We start from the raw sequence: 12,946 nt of genomic DNA on the forward strand, positions 1-12,946 counted from the left end.
TTCATAAGAAAAATGTCCACCTAACACATTAATTTTTAAATATGAATAATCTGAAGGCATAGTTGAGACATTTAAATAGGATATTTGGGAAGTACATATTATTTTTAAAATTATCTTTAGAAGATAAAATTTTAAACTTGAGGTTGTTAAATTGTATCATTGTCATGGACTTTTAAAAAAATTTTGATATTGATTTTCTCTCTTTTTAATGTTATTTTTTTTAAACCACCTAGAAGAATAAATAGTAGAGACAACTCTTCTCCTGAAGCAGGTTTATGAAATGGGTTTGCATTTCAGGAAGCATTAATCCAGTTGAGGCTTTTCTCTCCCCTCCTTTCCAGCAAGATTCCATACAATGGGTTTATAACAGCATTGAAAGTGCTCAAGAAGACCTTCAAAAATCCAACTCAAAACCCCCTGGAGATGAAGCAGGGGATGCTTTCGACTGCAAAGTAGAAGGTGGGCTCCTTCTTTTTCTCCTCATTTGCTTATAGTATTCTTTTCCACTGTGCCTGAGCCTAGTCTCAGTTACAGAAGAATTTATATATTTAAGTCACTCTAAGTCATTATCATCAAATACAACATTATTTAAGTAATAGTAGCTAGTAGCTAATGTGTAATAACTCTATCTTGTTGGACACTATTAGGTATTTTACATTCATTATCTCACTGAATCTTCAAAAAAAAGAAAATTTCATAATGTAGATGCAATTATCATAATTCCTTTTTTTACTGATGAAGTAATTGAGGCCTAAACAGTTTAAGTGACTTGCCCAAGCTAGTAAGTGATAGAATGAGGATTCAAGCTCAAGTTACCCTGGTTCATACACTTCCCCCCAAAAACAAATACACAAGCAAAACAAACAAACAAAACACCAACCAAACAAACAAAAATTGAGCAAACTGCGCTGCAACAATGGGATAGTCACATGGAAAAGAATGAAATATGACCCCCCTCCCATACAGCATACCAAAAAAAAAAAAAAAGCAAAAATGAAACCTCACGTTCCAGGTTGTTCCCTGTGTTGAGTTTAAATGTTGTCTAGAACTGTGCTGCTCCTCTGTGGTTCACAGATGCCCTCAGCATTGCTGGGGAGCTGGGAGAAAGGAAGACTCTCAGCCCCATCCCAGAGCTTCTGAAACAGAATCTTTATTTTTAACAAGCTCTGATCTGAACGCACATTAACATTTGAGAAGCAGTGGTTTAGAGGTCCATAATTCCATTAAAAATACTTTCTTGATTCGAGTAGCATTTGCTGTAGTCTATTATTAGCAACAACAAAAACAGACAAATGGAAAATAAGATCAGAGTGAGGGATGGATGGAGGGATGGGTCTTTGATGAGGACACCTATCCTTTTTGTTGTCTAGGTGGAGAAAACTAGCGAATTGCTGTATTTATTGGCTTCTCCCTGAGTGAAGAGACTGAGGCAGTTACACTTGCGTGCATTTAACACATACCTTGAATGATTATTTCAAAACTTTTTCACAGAAGCCCTTGAATCCTCTCATATTTTCCTGGGTCTTTCAACTCGTATTCCTGACTGATGTCTCTGGCCGTTTCAATCACACTTCCAAACCAGCCCAGCTGGATAATTCCTGGTTTATGGGAGCATGTAGATAATTCCTGGTATACCCTGGTCATATGGGAGTGTGTAGGCAAAACTGTTTTTCCCCCATTCCTGGGCAGCCACGTGCATGGATCCTCCCTGGCCAAGACATGGGCAGTAATCAGAAATATCTCAACCCTGTGGAAGCCATAAGGTTGCTATTATCAAACTCTCTCATATTCAAACAAGGAAAGCTCTATCCTAAGTCATTCATCATTTGGGGTTAGTTTTTACAAGTCACTGCTGGTGCCACATTGGAAGATTACACTGAGTTGATGGTGCTTTGAAAATGGATTTCTAGCTATTCTGAACTTAATTATTTTAAGTTAAACCAGTGTTTTAGTTTGCCACAGCTGCTGTAACAAAGCACTGCAGACTAGCTGACTTAAACAAGACAAATTAATTGTCTCACTGTTTTGGAGTCTAGAAGTTCAAAACCAAGGTGTTGGCAGGGCAGTAATTCCTCTTAAAGTGGATCCCCACCTTTCTTAGAGTGTCTTTCATCTCCTAATAAGGACACTAATCCTGTTATATTAGGGGCCCCCTAATCCAATTTAGCTTCCTCTTAACTAGTAACATCTCTAAAGATCTATTTACAAATAAGTTCCCATTCACAGGACCAGGGATTAGGAATTGAATATGCCTTTTTGGGGGGACTTAATACAATCCATGGCCACAAGTATTCTACTTTTAACTACTTAATATTTACAATTTCCACTATTCTAGAGTTCATTGTTTTAAGTAAACCACTATTCTGTTTTTTCTTATTTAATATTTACTTTTAGATCTCTCGGTAGCTTCTTACTTTTATATTTTAGGTGTTTTTCACCTACTGACTGACTGTGTGTAGGTCAAAAAGTTAGACATTCAGGCAGGACATGGTAGCTCAGCAGGCAGAGTTCTCACCTGCCATGCTGGAGACCCGGTTCGATTCCCGGTGCCTGCCTATGCAAAAAAGAAAGAAAGTTATAGACATTCAGATGAAAATGTTACTGTAATTAGTAATGAAAAAATTTCTCAGTGAGCAAGATACTATCTGGCAGAATTTGGGCAACTTGTCTGCTGTAAGAATGGCTCTTACATACATCTCTGGTCTGCTTCTTCAACATCGTCTTCTTTTTTTTTTTTAAACTTTTTTTATTAATAAAAAAATTAAACAAAACATTAAGATATTCTATTCTACATATACAATCAGTAATTCTTAATATCATCACATAGTTGCATATTCCTCATTTCTTAGAACATTTGAAAGAAATAAAAAGACAACAGAAAAAGAAATAAAACGATAATAGAGAAAAAAAAGATTATACATACCATACCCCTCATCCCACGCTTTCATTTACCACTAGCATTTTAAACTAAATTTATTTTAACATTTGTTCCCCCTATTATTTATTTTTATTCCATATATTCTACTCCTCTGTTGATATAGTAGCTAAAAGGAGCATCAGACACAAGGTTTTCACATTCACAGAGTCTCATTGTGAAAGCTGTATCATTGTTCAATCATCATCAAGAAACATGGCTACTGGAACACAGCTCTACATTTTCAGGCAGTTCCCTCCAGCCTCTCCACTACATCTTCAACAAAAAGGTGATATCTACTTAATGCATAAGAATAACCTCCAGGATAACCTCTCGACTCTGTTTGGAATCTCTCAGCCATTGACATTTTGTCTCATTTCACTCTTCCCCCCTTTTGGTCAAGAAGGTTCTCTCAATCCCTTGATGTTAAGTCTCAGATCATTCTAGGGTTTTTCTCAATCCTTTGATGCTGAGTCTCAGCTCATTCCAGGATCTCTGTCCCATGTTGCCAGGAAGGTCCACACCCCTGGGAGTCATGTCCCTCGCAGAGAGGGGGAGGGTGGTGAGACTGCTCGTCATGTTGGCTGGAGAGAGAGGTCACATCTGAGCAACGAAAGAGGCTCTCTTGGGGGTAACTTTTAGACCTAAATTTTAAGTAGACTTGACCTATCCTTTGTGGGGTTAAGCTTCATATGAACAAACCCCAAGACTGGGGGCTCAGCCTATAGCTTTGGTTGTCCACGCTACTTGTGAGAATATCACGAATTCAACTTGGGGAAGTTGAATTTCTCCCCGCTCTTACCATTCCCCGAAGGGGGCTTGCAAATACTTTTCCAGTCACTGATCAAATCACTCTGGGATTCATCGGGGCATCACTCTGGACAAACCAACAAAATCTCATGTCCTACCTGAGATTCGAAGTTGTTATGATGTTCAATCAAACTATCTACATGAGTTATATTAGGAAATGCTCTAGTCAAAATCTAAATTTTGTAACAAATAAACATTTTTTTGCTTTAGTCTCACACATAAGGTGACATTTTAAAGTATTAATTATCATCTATTTTCAGCACCCTGCAATAATGACATTCCTTTGTTCTTCCTCATGCAAAAACATTTTAAATTTGTACATTGTACATTTCACTATTATTATACACTCCAGGCATTTCTAGATTATACCGTCTCGACCTTTAACACCTATCTTTCTTTCTGGTTTCAATTATGTCCCCAGCCCTCCTCCCTCTATCATTCTCACATGCAGCTTCATTCAGTGTTTTAACATAATTACATTACACTTAGGTAGTATTGTGCTGTCCATTTCTGAGTTTTTGCATCCAGTCCTGTTGCACAGTCTGTATCCCTTCAGCTCCAATTACCCAATATCTTACCCTATTTCTATCTCCTGATGGTCTCTGTTACCAACGACATATTCCAAGTTTATTCACTAATGTCAGTTCATATCATTGAGACCATACAGTATTTGTCCTTTAGTTTTTGGCTAGTCTCACTCAGAATAATGTTCTCAAGGTCCATCCATGTTGTTGCATACTTCAAAAGCTTATTCTGTCTTAAAGCTGCATAATATTCCATCATAAGTATATACCACAGTTTGTGTAGCCACACGTCTGTTGATGGACATTTTGGCTGTTTCCATCTCTTTATAATTGTAAATAATGCTGCTATAAATATTGGTGTGCAAGTGTCCATTGTGTCTTTGCCCTCAAGTCCTCTGAGTAGATACCTAGCAATGGTATTGCTGGGTCGTATAGCAATTCTATATTCAGCTTTTTGAGTAAGCGCCAAACTGCCATCCACAGTGGTTGCACCATTTGACATTCCCACCAACAGTGAATAAGTGTGCCTCTTTCTCCACATCCTCTCCAGCACTTGTCATTTTCTGTTTTGTTGATAATGGCCATTCTGGTGGGTGTGAGATGATATCTCATTGTGGTTTTCATTTAAATTTCTCTAATGGCTAGGGATGTTGAGCATCTCTTCATGTGCCTTTTGGCCATTTGTATATCCTCTTCTGAGAAGTGTCTGTTCAAGTCTTTTTCCCATTTTGTGATTGGATTGGCTGTCTTTTTGTTGTTGGGTTGAACAATCTCTTTATAAATTCTGGATACTAGACCTTTATCTGATATGTCGTTTCCAAATATTGTCTCCCATTGTGTAGGTTGTCTTTTTACTTTCTTGATGAAGTTCTTTGATGCACAAAAGTGTTTAATTTTGAGGAGTTCCCACTTCTTTCTTTCTTCAGTGCTCTTGCTTTAGGTGTAAGGTCTACAAAACCACCTCCAATTATAAGATTTATAAGATATCTCCTACATTTTCCTCTAACTGTTTTATGGTCTTAGACCTGATGTTTAGATCTTTGATCCATTTTGAGTTAACTTTTGTATAGGGTGTGAGATACAGGTCCTCTTTCATTCTTTTGTATATGGATATCCAGTTTTCTAGGCACCATTTATTGAAGAAACTGTTCTGTCCCAGGTGAGTTGGCTTGACTGCCGTCTCAAAGATCAAATATCCATAGATGAGAGGGTCTATATCTGAGCACTCTATTTGATTCCATTGGTCAATATATCTATCTTTATGCCAGTACCATGCTGTTTTGACCACTGTAGCTTCATAATATGCCTTAAAGTCAGGCAGCATGAGACCTCCAACTTCGTTTTTTTTCCCTCAAGATACTTTTAGCAATTCAGGGCACCCTGCCCTTTCAGATAAGTTTGCTTATTGGTTTTTCTATTTCTGAAAAGTAGGTTGTTGGGATTTTGATAGATATTGCATTGAATCTGTAAATCAATTTAGGTAGAATTGACATCTTAACTATATTTAGTCTTCCAGTCCAGGAACACGGTATGCCCTTCCATCTATTTAGGTCTTCTGTGATTTCTTTTAACAGTTTCTTGTAGTTTTCTTTGTATAGGTCTTTTGTCTCTTTAGTTAAATTTATTCCTAAGTAGTTCATTCTTTTAGTTGCAATTGTAAATGGAATTCGTTTCTTGATTTCCCCCTCAGATTGTTCATTACTAGTGTATAGAAACACTACAGATTTTTGAATGTTGATCTTGTAACCTGCCACTTTGCTGTACTCATTTATTAGCTCTAGTATTTTGCAGTGGATTTTTCAGGGTTTTTGACATATAGTATCATATCATCTGCAAATAGTGATGTTTTACTTCTTCCTTTCCAATTCTGATGCCTTGTATTTCTTTTTCTTGTCTAGTTGCTCTGGCTAGAACTTCCAACACAATGTTGAATAACAGTGGTGATAGTGGACATCCTTATCTTTTTCCTGATCTTAGAGGGAAAGTTTTCAATTTTTCCCCATTGAGGATGGTATTAGCTGTGGGTTTTTCATATATTCCCTTTATCATTTTAAGGAAGTTCCCTTGTATTCCTATCCTTTGAAGTGTTTTCAACAGGAAAGGATGTTGAATTTTGTCAAATGCGTTCTCTGCATCAATTGAGAAGATCATGTAATTTTTCTGCTTTGATTTGTTGATATGGTGTATTACATTAATTGATTTTCTTATGTTGAACCATCCTTGCATACCTGGGATGAATCCTGCTTGGTCATGATGTATAATTCTTTTAATGTGTTGCTGCCTTCGATTTGCAAGAATTTTGTTGAGAATTTTTGCATCTATAGTCATTAGAGAGATTGATCTGTAGTTTTCTTTTTTTGTAACATCTTTGCCTGGTTTTGGTGTGAGAGTGATGTTGGCTTCATAGAATGAATTAGGTAGCTTTCCCTCCACTTCAGTTTTTTTTAAGAGTTTGTGCAGGGTTGGTACTAATTCTTTCTGGAATGTTTGGTAGAATTCACATGTGAAGCTGTCTGGTCCTGGACTTTTCTTTTTGGGAAGCTTTTGAATGACTGATTCAATTTCTTTACTTGTGATTGGTTTGTTGAGGTCATCTATTTCTTCTTGAGTCAAAGTTGGTTGTTCATACCTTTCTAGGAAGTTGTCCATTTCATCTACATTGTTATATTTATTAGCATAAAGTTATTCATAGTATCCTGTTATTACCTCCTTTATTTCTGTGAAGTCAGTGGTTATGTCTCCTCTTCCATTTCTGATCTTATTTATTTGTGTCCTCTCTCTTCTTCTTTTTGTCAATCTTGCTAAGGGCCCATCAATCTTATTGATTTTCTCATAGAACCAACTTATGGTCTTATTGACTTTCTCTATTGTTTTCATGTTCTCAATTTCATTAATTTCTGCTCTAATCTTTATTTCTTTCCTTTTGCTTGCTTTGGGGTTAGTTTGCTGTTCTTTCTCGAGTTCTTCCAAGTGGACAGTTAATTCTTGAATTTTTGCCCTTTCTTCTTTTCTGATATAGGCATTTAGGGCAATAAATTTCCCTCTTAGCACTGCCTTTGCTGCATCCCATAAGTTTTGATATGTTGTGTTTTCATTTTCACTCACCTCAAGATATTTACTGATTTCTCTTGTAATTTCTTCCTTGACCCACTGGGTGTTTAAGCGTGTGTTGTTGAGCCTCCACATATTTGTGGATTTTCTGGCGCTCTGCCTATTATTGATTTCCAACTTCATTCCTTTTTGATCTGAGAAAGTGTTGTGTATGATTTCAGTCTTTTTAAATTTGTTGAGACTTGCTTTGTGACCCAGCATATGGTCTATCTTTGAGAATGATCCATGAGCGCTTGAGAAAAAGATGTATCGTGCTGTTGTGGGGTATAATGTCCTATAGATGTCTGTTAAGTCTAGTTCATTTATTGTAATATTCAAATTCTCTGTTTCTTTATTGATCCTCTGTGTAGATGTTCTGTCCATTGATGAGAGTGGGGAATTGAAGTCTCCAGCTATTATGGTAGATTTGTCTATTTCTCTTTTCAGTGTTTGCAGTGTTTGCCTCACGTATTTTGGGGCATTCTGGTTCAGTGCATAAATATTTATGATTGTTATGTCTTCTTGTTGAATTGTTCTTTTTATTCATAGATAGTATCCTTCTTTGTCTCTTTTAACTGTTTTACATTTGAAGTCTAATTTGTTGGGTATTAGTATAGCTACTCCTGCTCTTTTCTGGTTGTTATTTGCATGAAATATCTTTTCCCAACCTTTCACTTTCAACCTATGTTTATCTTTGGGTCTAAGATGTGTTTCCTGTAGACAGCACATAGAAGGATCCTATTTTTTTAATCCATTCTTCCAGTCTATGTCTTTTGATTGGGGACTTCAATCCATTAACATTTAGTGTTATTACTGTTTGGGTAGTACTTTCCTCTACCATTTTGCCTTTTGTATTTTATATGTCATATCTAATTTTGACATATACACTCTTTATACACTCTTTATACACTCTTCTTTATACACTCTTCTCCACACCTCTCTCTTCTGTCTTTTTGTATCTGTCTCTAGTGCTCCCTTTAGTATTTCTTGCAGAACTGGTCTCTTGGTCACAAATTCTCTCAGTGAGTTTTTGTCTGAAAATGTTTTAATTTCTCCCTCATTTTTGAAGGACAATTTTGCTGGGTATAGAATTCTTGGTTGGCAGTTTTTCTCTTTTAGTAATTTAAATATATCATCCCACTGTCTTCTCGCCTCCATGGTTTCTGCTGAGAAATCTGTGCATATTCTTATTGGGTTTCCCTTGTATGTGATGGATTGTTTTTCTCTTGCTGCTTTCAAGATCCTCTCTTTCTCTTTGACTTCTGATATTCTAACTAGTAAGTGTCTTGGAGAACGTCTATTTGGATCTATTCTCTTTGGGGTGCGCTACACTTCTTGGATCTGTAATTTTAGGTCTTTCATAAGAGTTGGGAAATTTTCAGTGATAATTTCTTCCATTAGTTTTTCTCCTCCTTTTCCCTTCTCTTCTCCTTCTGGAATACCCACCACACGTATATTTGTAAGCTTCATATTATCATTCAATTTCCTGAGCCCCTGCTCATATTTTTCCATTCTTTTCCCTCTAGTTTCTGTTTCTTTTTGGATTTCAGATGTTCCATCCTCCAGTTCACTAATCCTAACCTCTGTCTCTTTAAATCTACCATTGTAGGTTTCTGTTGTTTTTTTCATCTCTTCTACTGTATTTTTCATTACCATAAGTTCTGTGATTTGTTTTTTCAGACTTTTCATTTCTTCTTTTTGTTCATTCCTTGCCTTCTTCATGTCCTCCCTCAATTCATTGATTTGGTTTTTGATGAGGTTTTCCATTTCTGTTCATATATTCTGAATTAATTGTTTCAGCTCCTGTATCTCATTTGAGCTATTGGTTTGTTCCTTTGACTGGGCCATATCTTCAATTTTTCTGGTGTGATTTGTCATTTTTTGCTGGCATCTAGACATTTAATTACCTTAATTAGTTTATTCTGGAGATTGCTTTCACTTATCTTACGTAGGGTTTTCTTGCTAGGTGAGTTTGTTGTCTATCTGTTCTTTGACCTTCAGTTCAGCTTTTTCTGTGCCTCTATCTTAAGTTTTGTTTAACAGAGGGTAATTATTCAGTTCTTGTTTTCTTGTTTCTAGTCCTGCTTGTAAGGTGCCTTTTCCCTCCCCACCCTTAGGAGGGCCTACATAGGTATTACAGACTCTAGCTGGGTTTTCCTGGACTAAACTGGCCTCCTATCAGGGGGAAGGAGTCACCTGCATCACTTTTCCCTGAGGGTGAGACCCAACAGGTTGAAAGACTTTCCTGTGAAGTCTCTGGGCTCTGTTTTTCTTATCCTGCCCAGTATGTGGTGCTTGTCTGCCTGCGGGTCCCACCAGCAAAAGATGTTGTGGCTCCTTTACTTTGGAAGGCTTTCCCTGCTGGAGGTGTGGTGGAGACAGAGGAGAGGTTGTAAGCTGGTTTTAATGGCTTCAAATTGCCAAGCCCTGAGTTCTGCATTCCTTGAGAGAGGAATTCCACCTAAGTTGGGCTTCACCCCTCCCCTGGGGAAGGCACCCGCGGGAGATAGCCCTGAAAGCAGTCTGTTTCTCCCTATTCCTGGGGCAGTTGCAACCCGAGTAGTCCCACTGCTGAATCCAGAGGCAGCCAAGCCTCCGTAGAAACAGCCACAAAAACCTCCGTTTTGTCCCCTTTCCTCTTTTTCGGTTAGCCCAATAAGCGACCTCCGCCTTGACCAGTTTCACCTGAGCTGGGGGTCTATTTTTAGTAGTCAGAATTTGTTTATTAATGCCACAATTGGTGTTTGGTTGGACTCAGTCCCTGCTACTGTTAGAGTCTCTTTCCTTTCCCTCCGAGAGGCTGCCTATGGGGGAGGGGCACTGGGCGCCGGCTGCCTCTGCTTGGGGAACTCACGGTTCCGGAGACTCGCAGCTGGTTCAGCTGGTCCAGACTGGGGTACGCTGTGTGTCCGGTCACTATTGTGGCTCTGGGAGCGGTTCTGTACTGTTTCTGGTTATTTAGTAGTTGTTCTGGAGGACGAACTAAAATGTGCACATTGCTTTAAGCCACCATCTTGGCCCCTCCAACATCGTCTTCTTTATCCTTTTTTGATATTTTGCGAAAATATATATCCAATGCTTGAGGCAGTTTTAGAAACCCTACCGTTATGTCTTAAATAATTTTTTAAAAAATTTTTAACATTTTTTAAATTGTGAAATATACATAAAAAAGCAATAAATTTCAAAATACATTTTTAACAAATAGTTTTGGAACAAATTTTGAAGTACAATCTGTGGATCACATGCATGCTTTTAATGAAAAAAATACATGATTGTACCTATAGTATTTATATTGGTATAAATATTTATACATGTGGTCCACCGATCAAAGTAGATGTGCAAAGTTGCACCTCTCACCTAACGGAGGTGAGATTTGAAATCACTGAAGCATATGTTTATTTGTCTTTTCCAAATGGGTTAATTTTTAAAAATGGTAAGAAGAATGGATGCTTTCCAGCACATCAGATTTAGCCATCCTTAAAAGAACTCTTTAAAAGTTCATTGAAGAGGCTCAGAATTGAAGTGGCAGACTAACCCCTTCATGGTTTTACTGAATTAAACTTGTTTTAATTGCAGAGGTAATCGACAAGTTTAATACCATGGCCATCATCGATGGGAAGAAGGAGCACGTGAGTCTGACAGTGGATAATGTCCATCTGGAGTATGGGGTGGTGTACGAGTATGACAGCACGGCCGGGATAAAGTGCAATGTGGTGGAGAAGATGGTTGAGCCCAAGGGTTTCTTCAGCTTAAGTGCCAAGGTACGAGTGATGCTGGGAAAGCAAAGTTGTATTTTCTAAGGAAAGTATGCCTCAGTTTCCCTCACCCCCACTTCCACCAGCTTTTAAAAATAGCTGTACATGTTGCAGCTGCCAGCTCAGTCAGCTTCTTCTTACTCTTTATGTTTCCCCATGACTCATTATGCGTTCAGACCTCCTTTTATTGGTCGTGTTTGGAAGGCAGCATTAAATTAGATGGGGCTTTCGTTTAGGCGAGTGTTGGGTGATATGGCGAAGGCTTCGCTAAGCTCAAGTTTGCTGTCTGTGTTAATTCAGCCTCGTGAATACCTTTCAGATGGTTTTCATGACAGGCAGTAGGACATTTTTAAAGGCACCTGATCCTCTGAAGAGTATTTGAAATAGTGAAATACATTGCAAGATATCAAATTCTGGTAAGTCTCATGTTTATTTCATGAGGTCAGTTTTTGAAGAGCTCTACAAACATTGATATACTTCTTGGTTGGGTAGACGTCATTATAAGGGCATCATCATCTAAAGCAAGATAGGGAAAGAGGAAGGGAGTCATCCTCAAATGGGTGGAGCATATTGGAAGGGAGACATGACCCCATGCTTGCTTTTCATGGCCTTTCTACAATGTAAATCAATCACACTCCTTCTGTCCTCCACAGGCCAGTGCTTTGTTTCTACCTGCTTTTATATCATCTTATGAGAATTCAACTATTATAAGAAAAATGAGATATAGCTTCCCTGCCTTTATTCCTACACTTCAATTCTTGTGTCAGATATGTGTAGTTGAAAGAGATGTAGCATGTATAACTTTTTTTAGAAATTTTATTGGAAACAAATAATATAGAGAATTCCAAATACAATATCTCAAAAAAGTAATAGATATTCTTTACATTCTGAAAGCCAACTTTAAAAATTCCTGTATTGTGATGATGTTATACCCATGTATGTATCTGCTTATATAAAGCATATATTTTCAAAATCAAGCCACTTTCCAAGTCCATTACTATTAAGGGAAAGGGGATCCATATAAAAGTTTGTGATCCAGTTACTGTAATTATTTTATCTCATTTTCTAACTATTTCAAATCCACAAAATTAGTTATTTTATATATGACCACTGTAAAAGCTAATACTGCAAATGTCATTTCCATATTACACATGAAGTAAGTTAAAGAAGTTAAGAAATTTAACCAAAGTCACACTGCTAATGAGTAAGCCAGCTCTAATTTCTAGACTCATGATTATATAAAAATCACTCTCCATGTTCCACCTGACAGGGAAATAGGGGTGATGAAAGAGCTCAAACAAACCTAATATCTCTCATCTACATATTTTCTCTCTCACACAATATTATACAAATATTGGGTAAGAGTATGATTGTTGTGATTTTGGACAACCATAAATGCTACATACAATTATAGTGCATAATGCTTAATTCGTTGGAGCTTCTCAGTGATCTTTGCCACATACACACACACAGATGCTGCTATAGAGTTGGGTCAGATAGTCAAAACAATTCACTAATTGAAAATATCATGTGGACGCTTTTGTCTGATGCTTTTATCAGATGGAGCTTAGTCAATGCAGGTAACACTGATTTGTACTTTAGATAGATAATTCCATCCTGTTTATTCATTCCATTAGCAAACATTTGTTAAATGCACTCTGTATGCTGTGTTCCTTCTACTACCAAGTTGACAAAAAATAAAAAAATAAATGTTTGGAGTAACTCTGGCTAAAATTTAGGAAACGTGTTCTCACAGCTAAGTATATTGATGTGTCCAGCAGGGAGTCTTTGAAATCCACTCACTTCACCCAAGTAGGCTTTTAGAGCCAGCAGAAGGCAAAGCAGGAGAGACC

At 37.4% G+C, this 12,946-nt stretch overlaps 1 protein-coding gene across 3 annotated transcripts in view; it reads left to right on the forward strand.

Annotated features, from left to right (window-relative positions):
- The window catches only part of PREX2 (phosphatidylinositol-3,4,5-trisphosphate dependent Rac exchange factor 2), a 307,122-nt gene that overhangs the window by 154,689 nt on the left and 139,487 nt on the right, over positions 1–12,946 (forward strand). For all 3 annotated transcript variants that reach the window (XR_013178245.1, XM_077166953.1, XM_077166954.1), the window contains 2 exons: positions 342–459; positions 10,915–11,099. Coding sequence is in view for 2 of the 3 variants with exons in the window: in XM_077166953.1 (XP_077023068.1) it covers positions 342–459; positions 10,915–11,099 (303 nt within the window). In the remaining variant the exon portion in view is untranslated. The remainder of the gene's footprint in view (positions 1–341; positions 460–10,914; positions 11,100–12,946) is intronic.

Source organism: Tamandua tetradactyla, chromosome 6, assembly GCF_023851605.1.
Source record: "Tamandua tetradactyla isolate mTamTet1 chromosome 6, mTamTet1.pri, whole genome shotgun sequence".
NCBI lineage: Eukaryota > Metazoa > Chordata > Mammalia > Pilosa > Myrmecophagidae > Tamandua > Tamandua tetradactyla.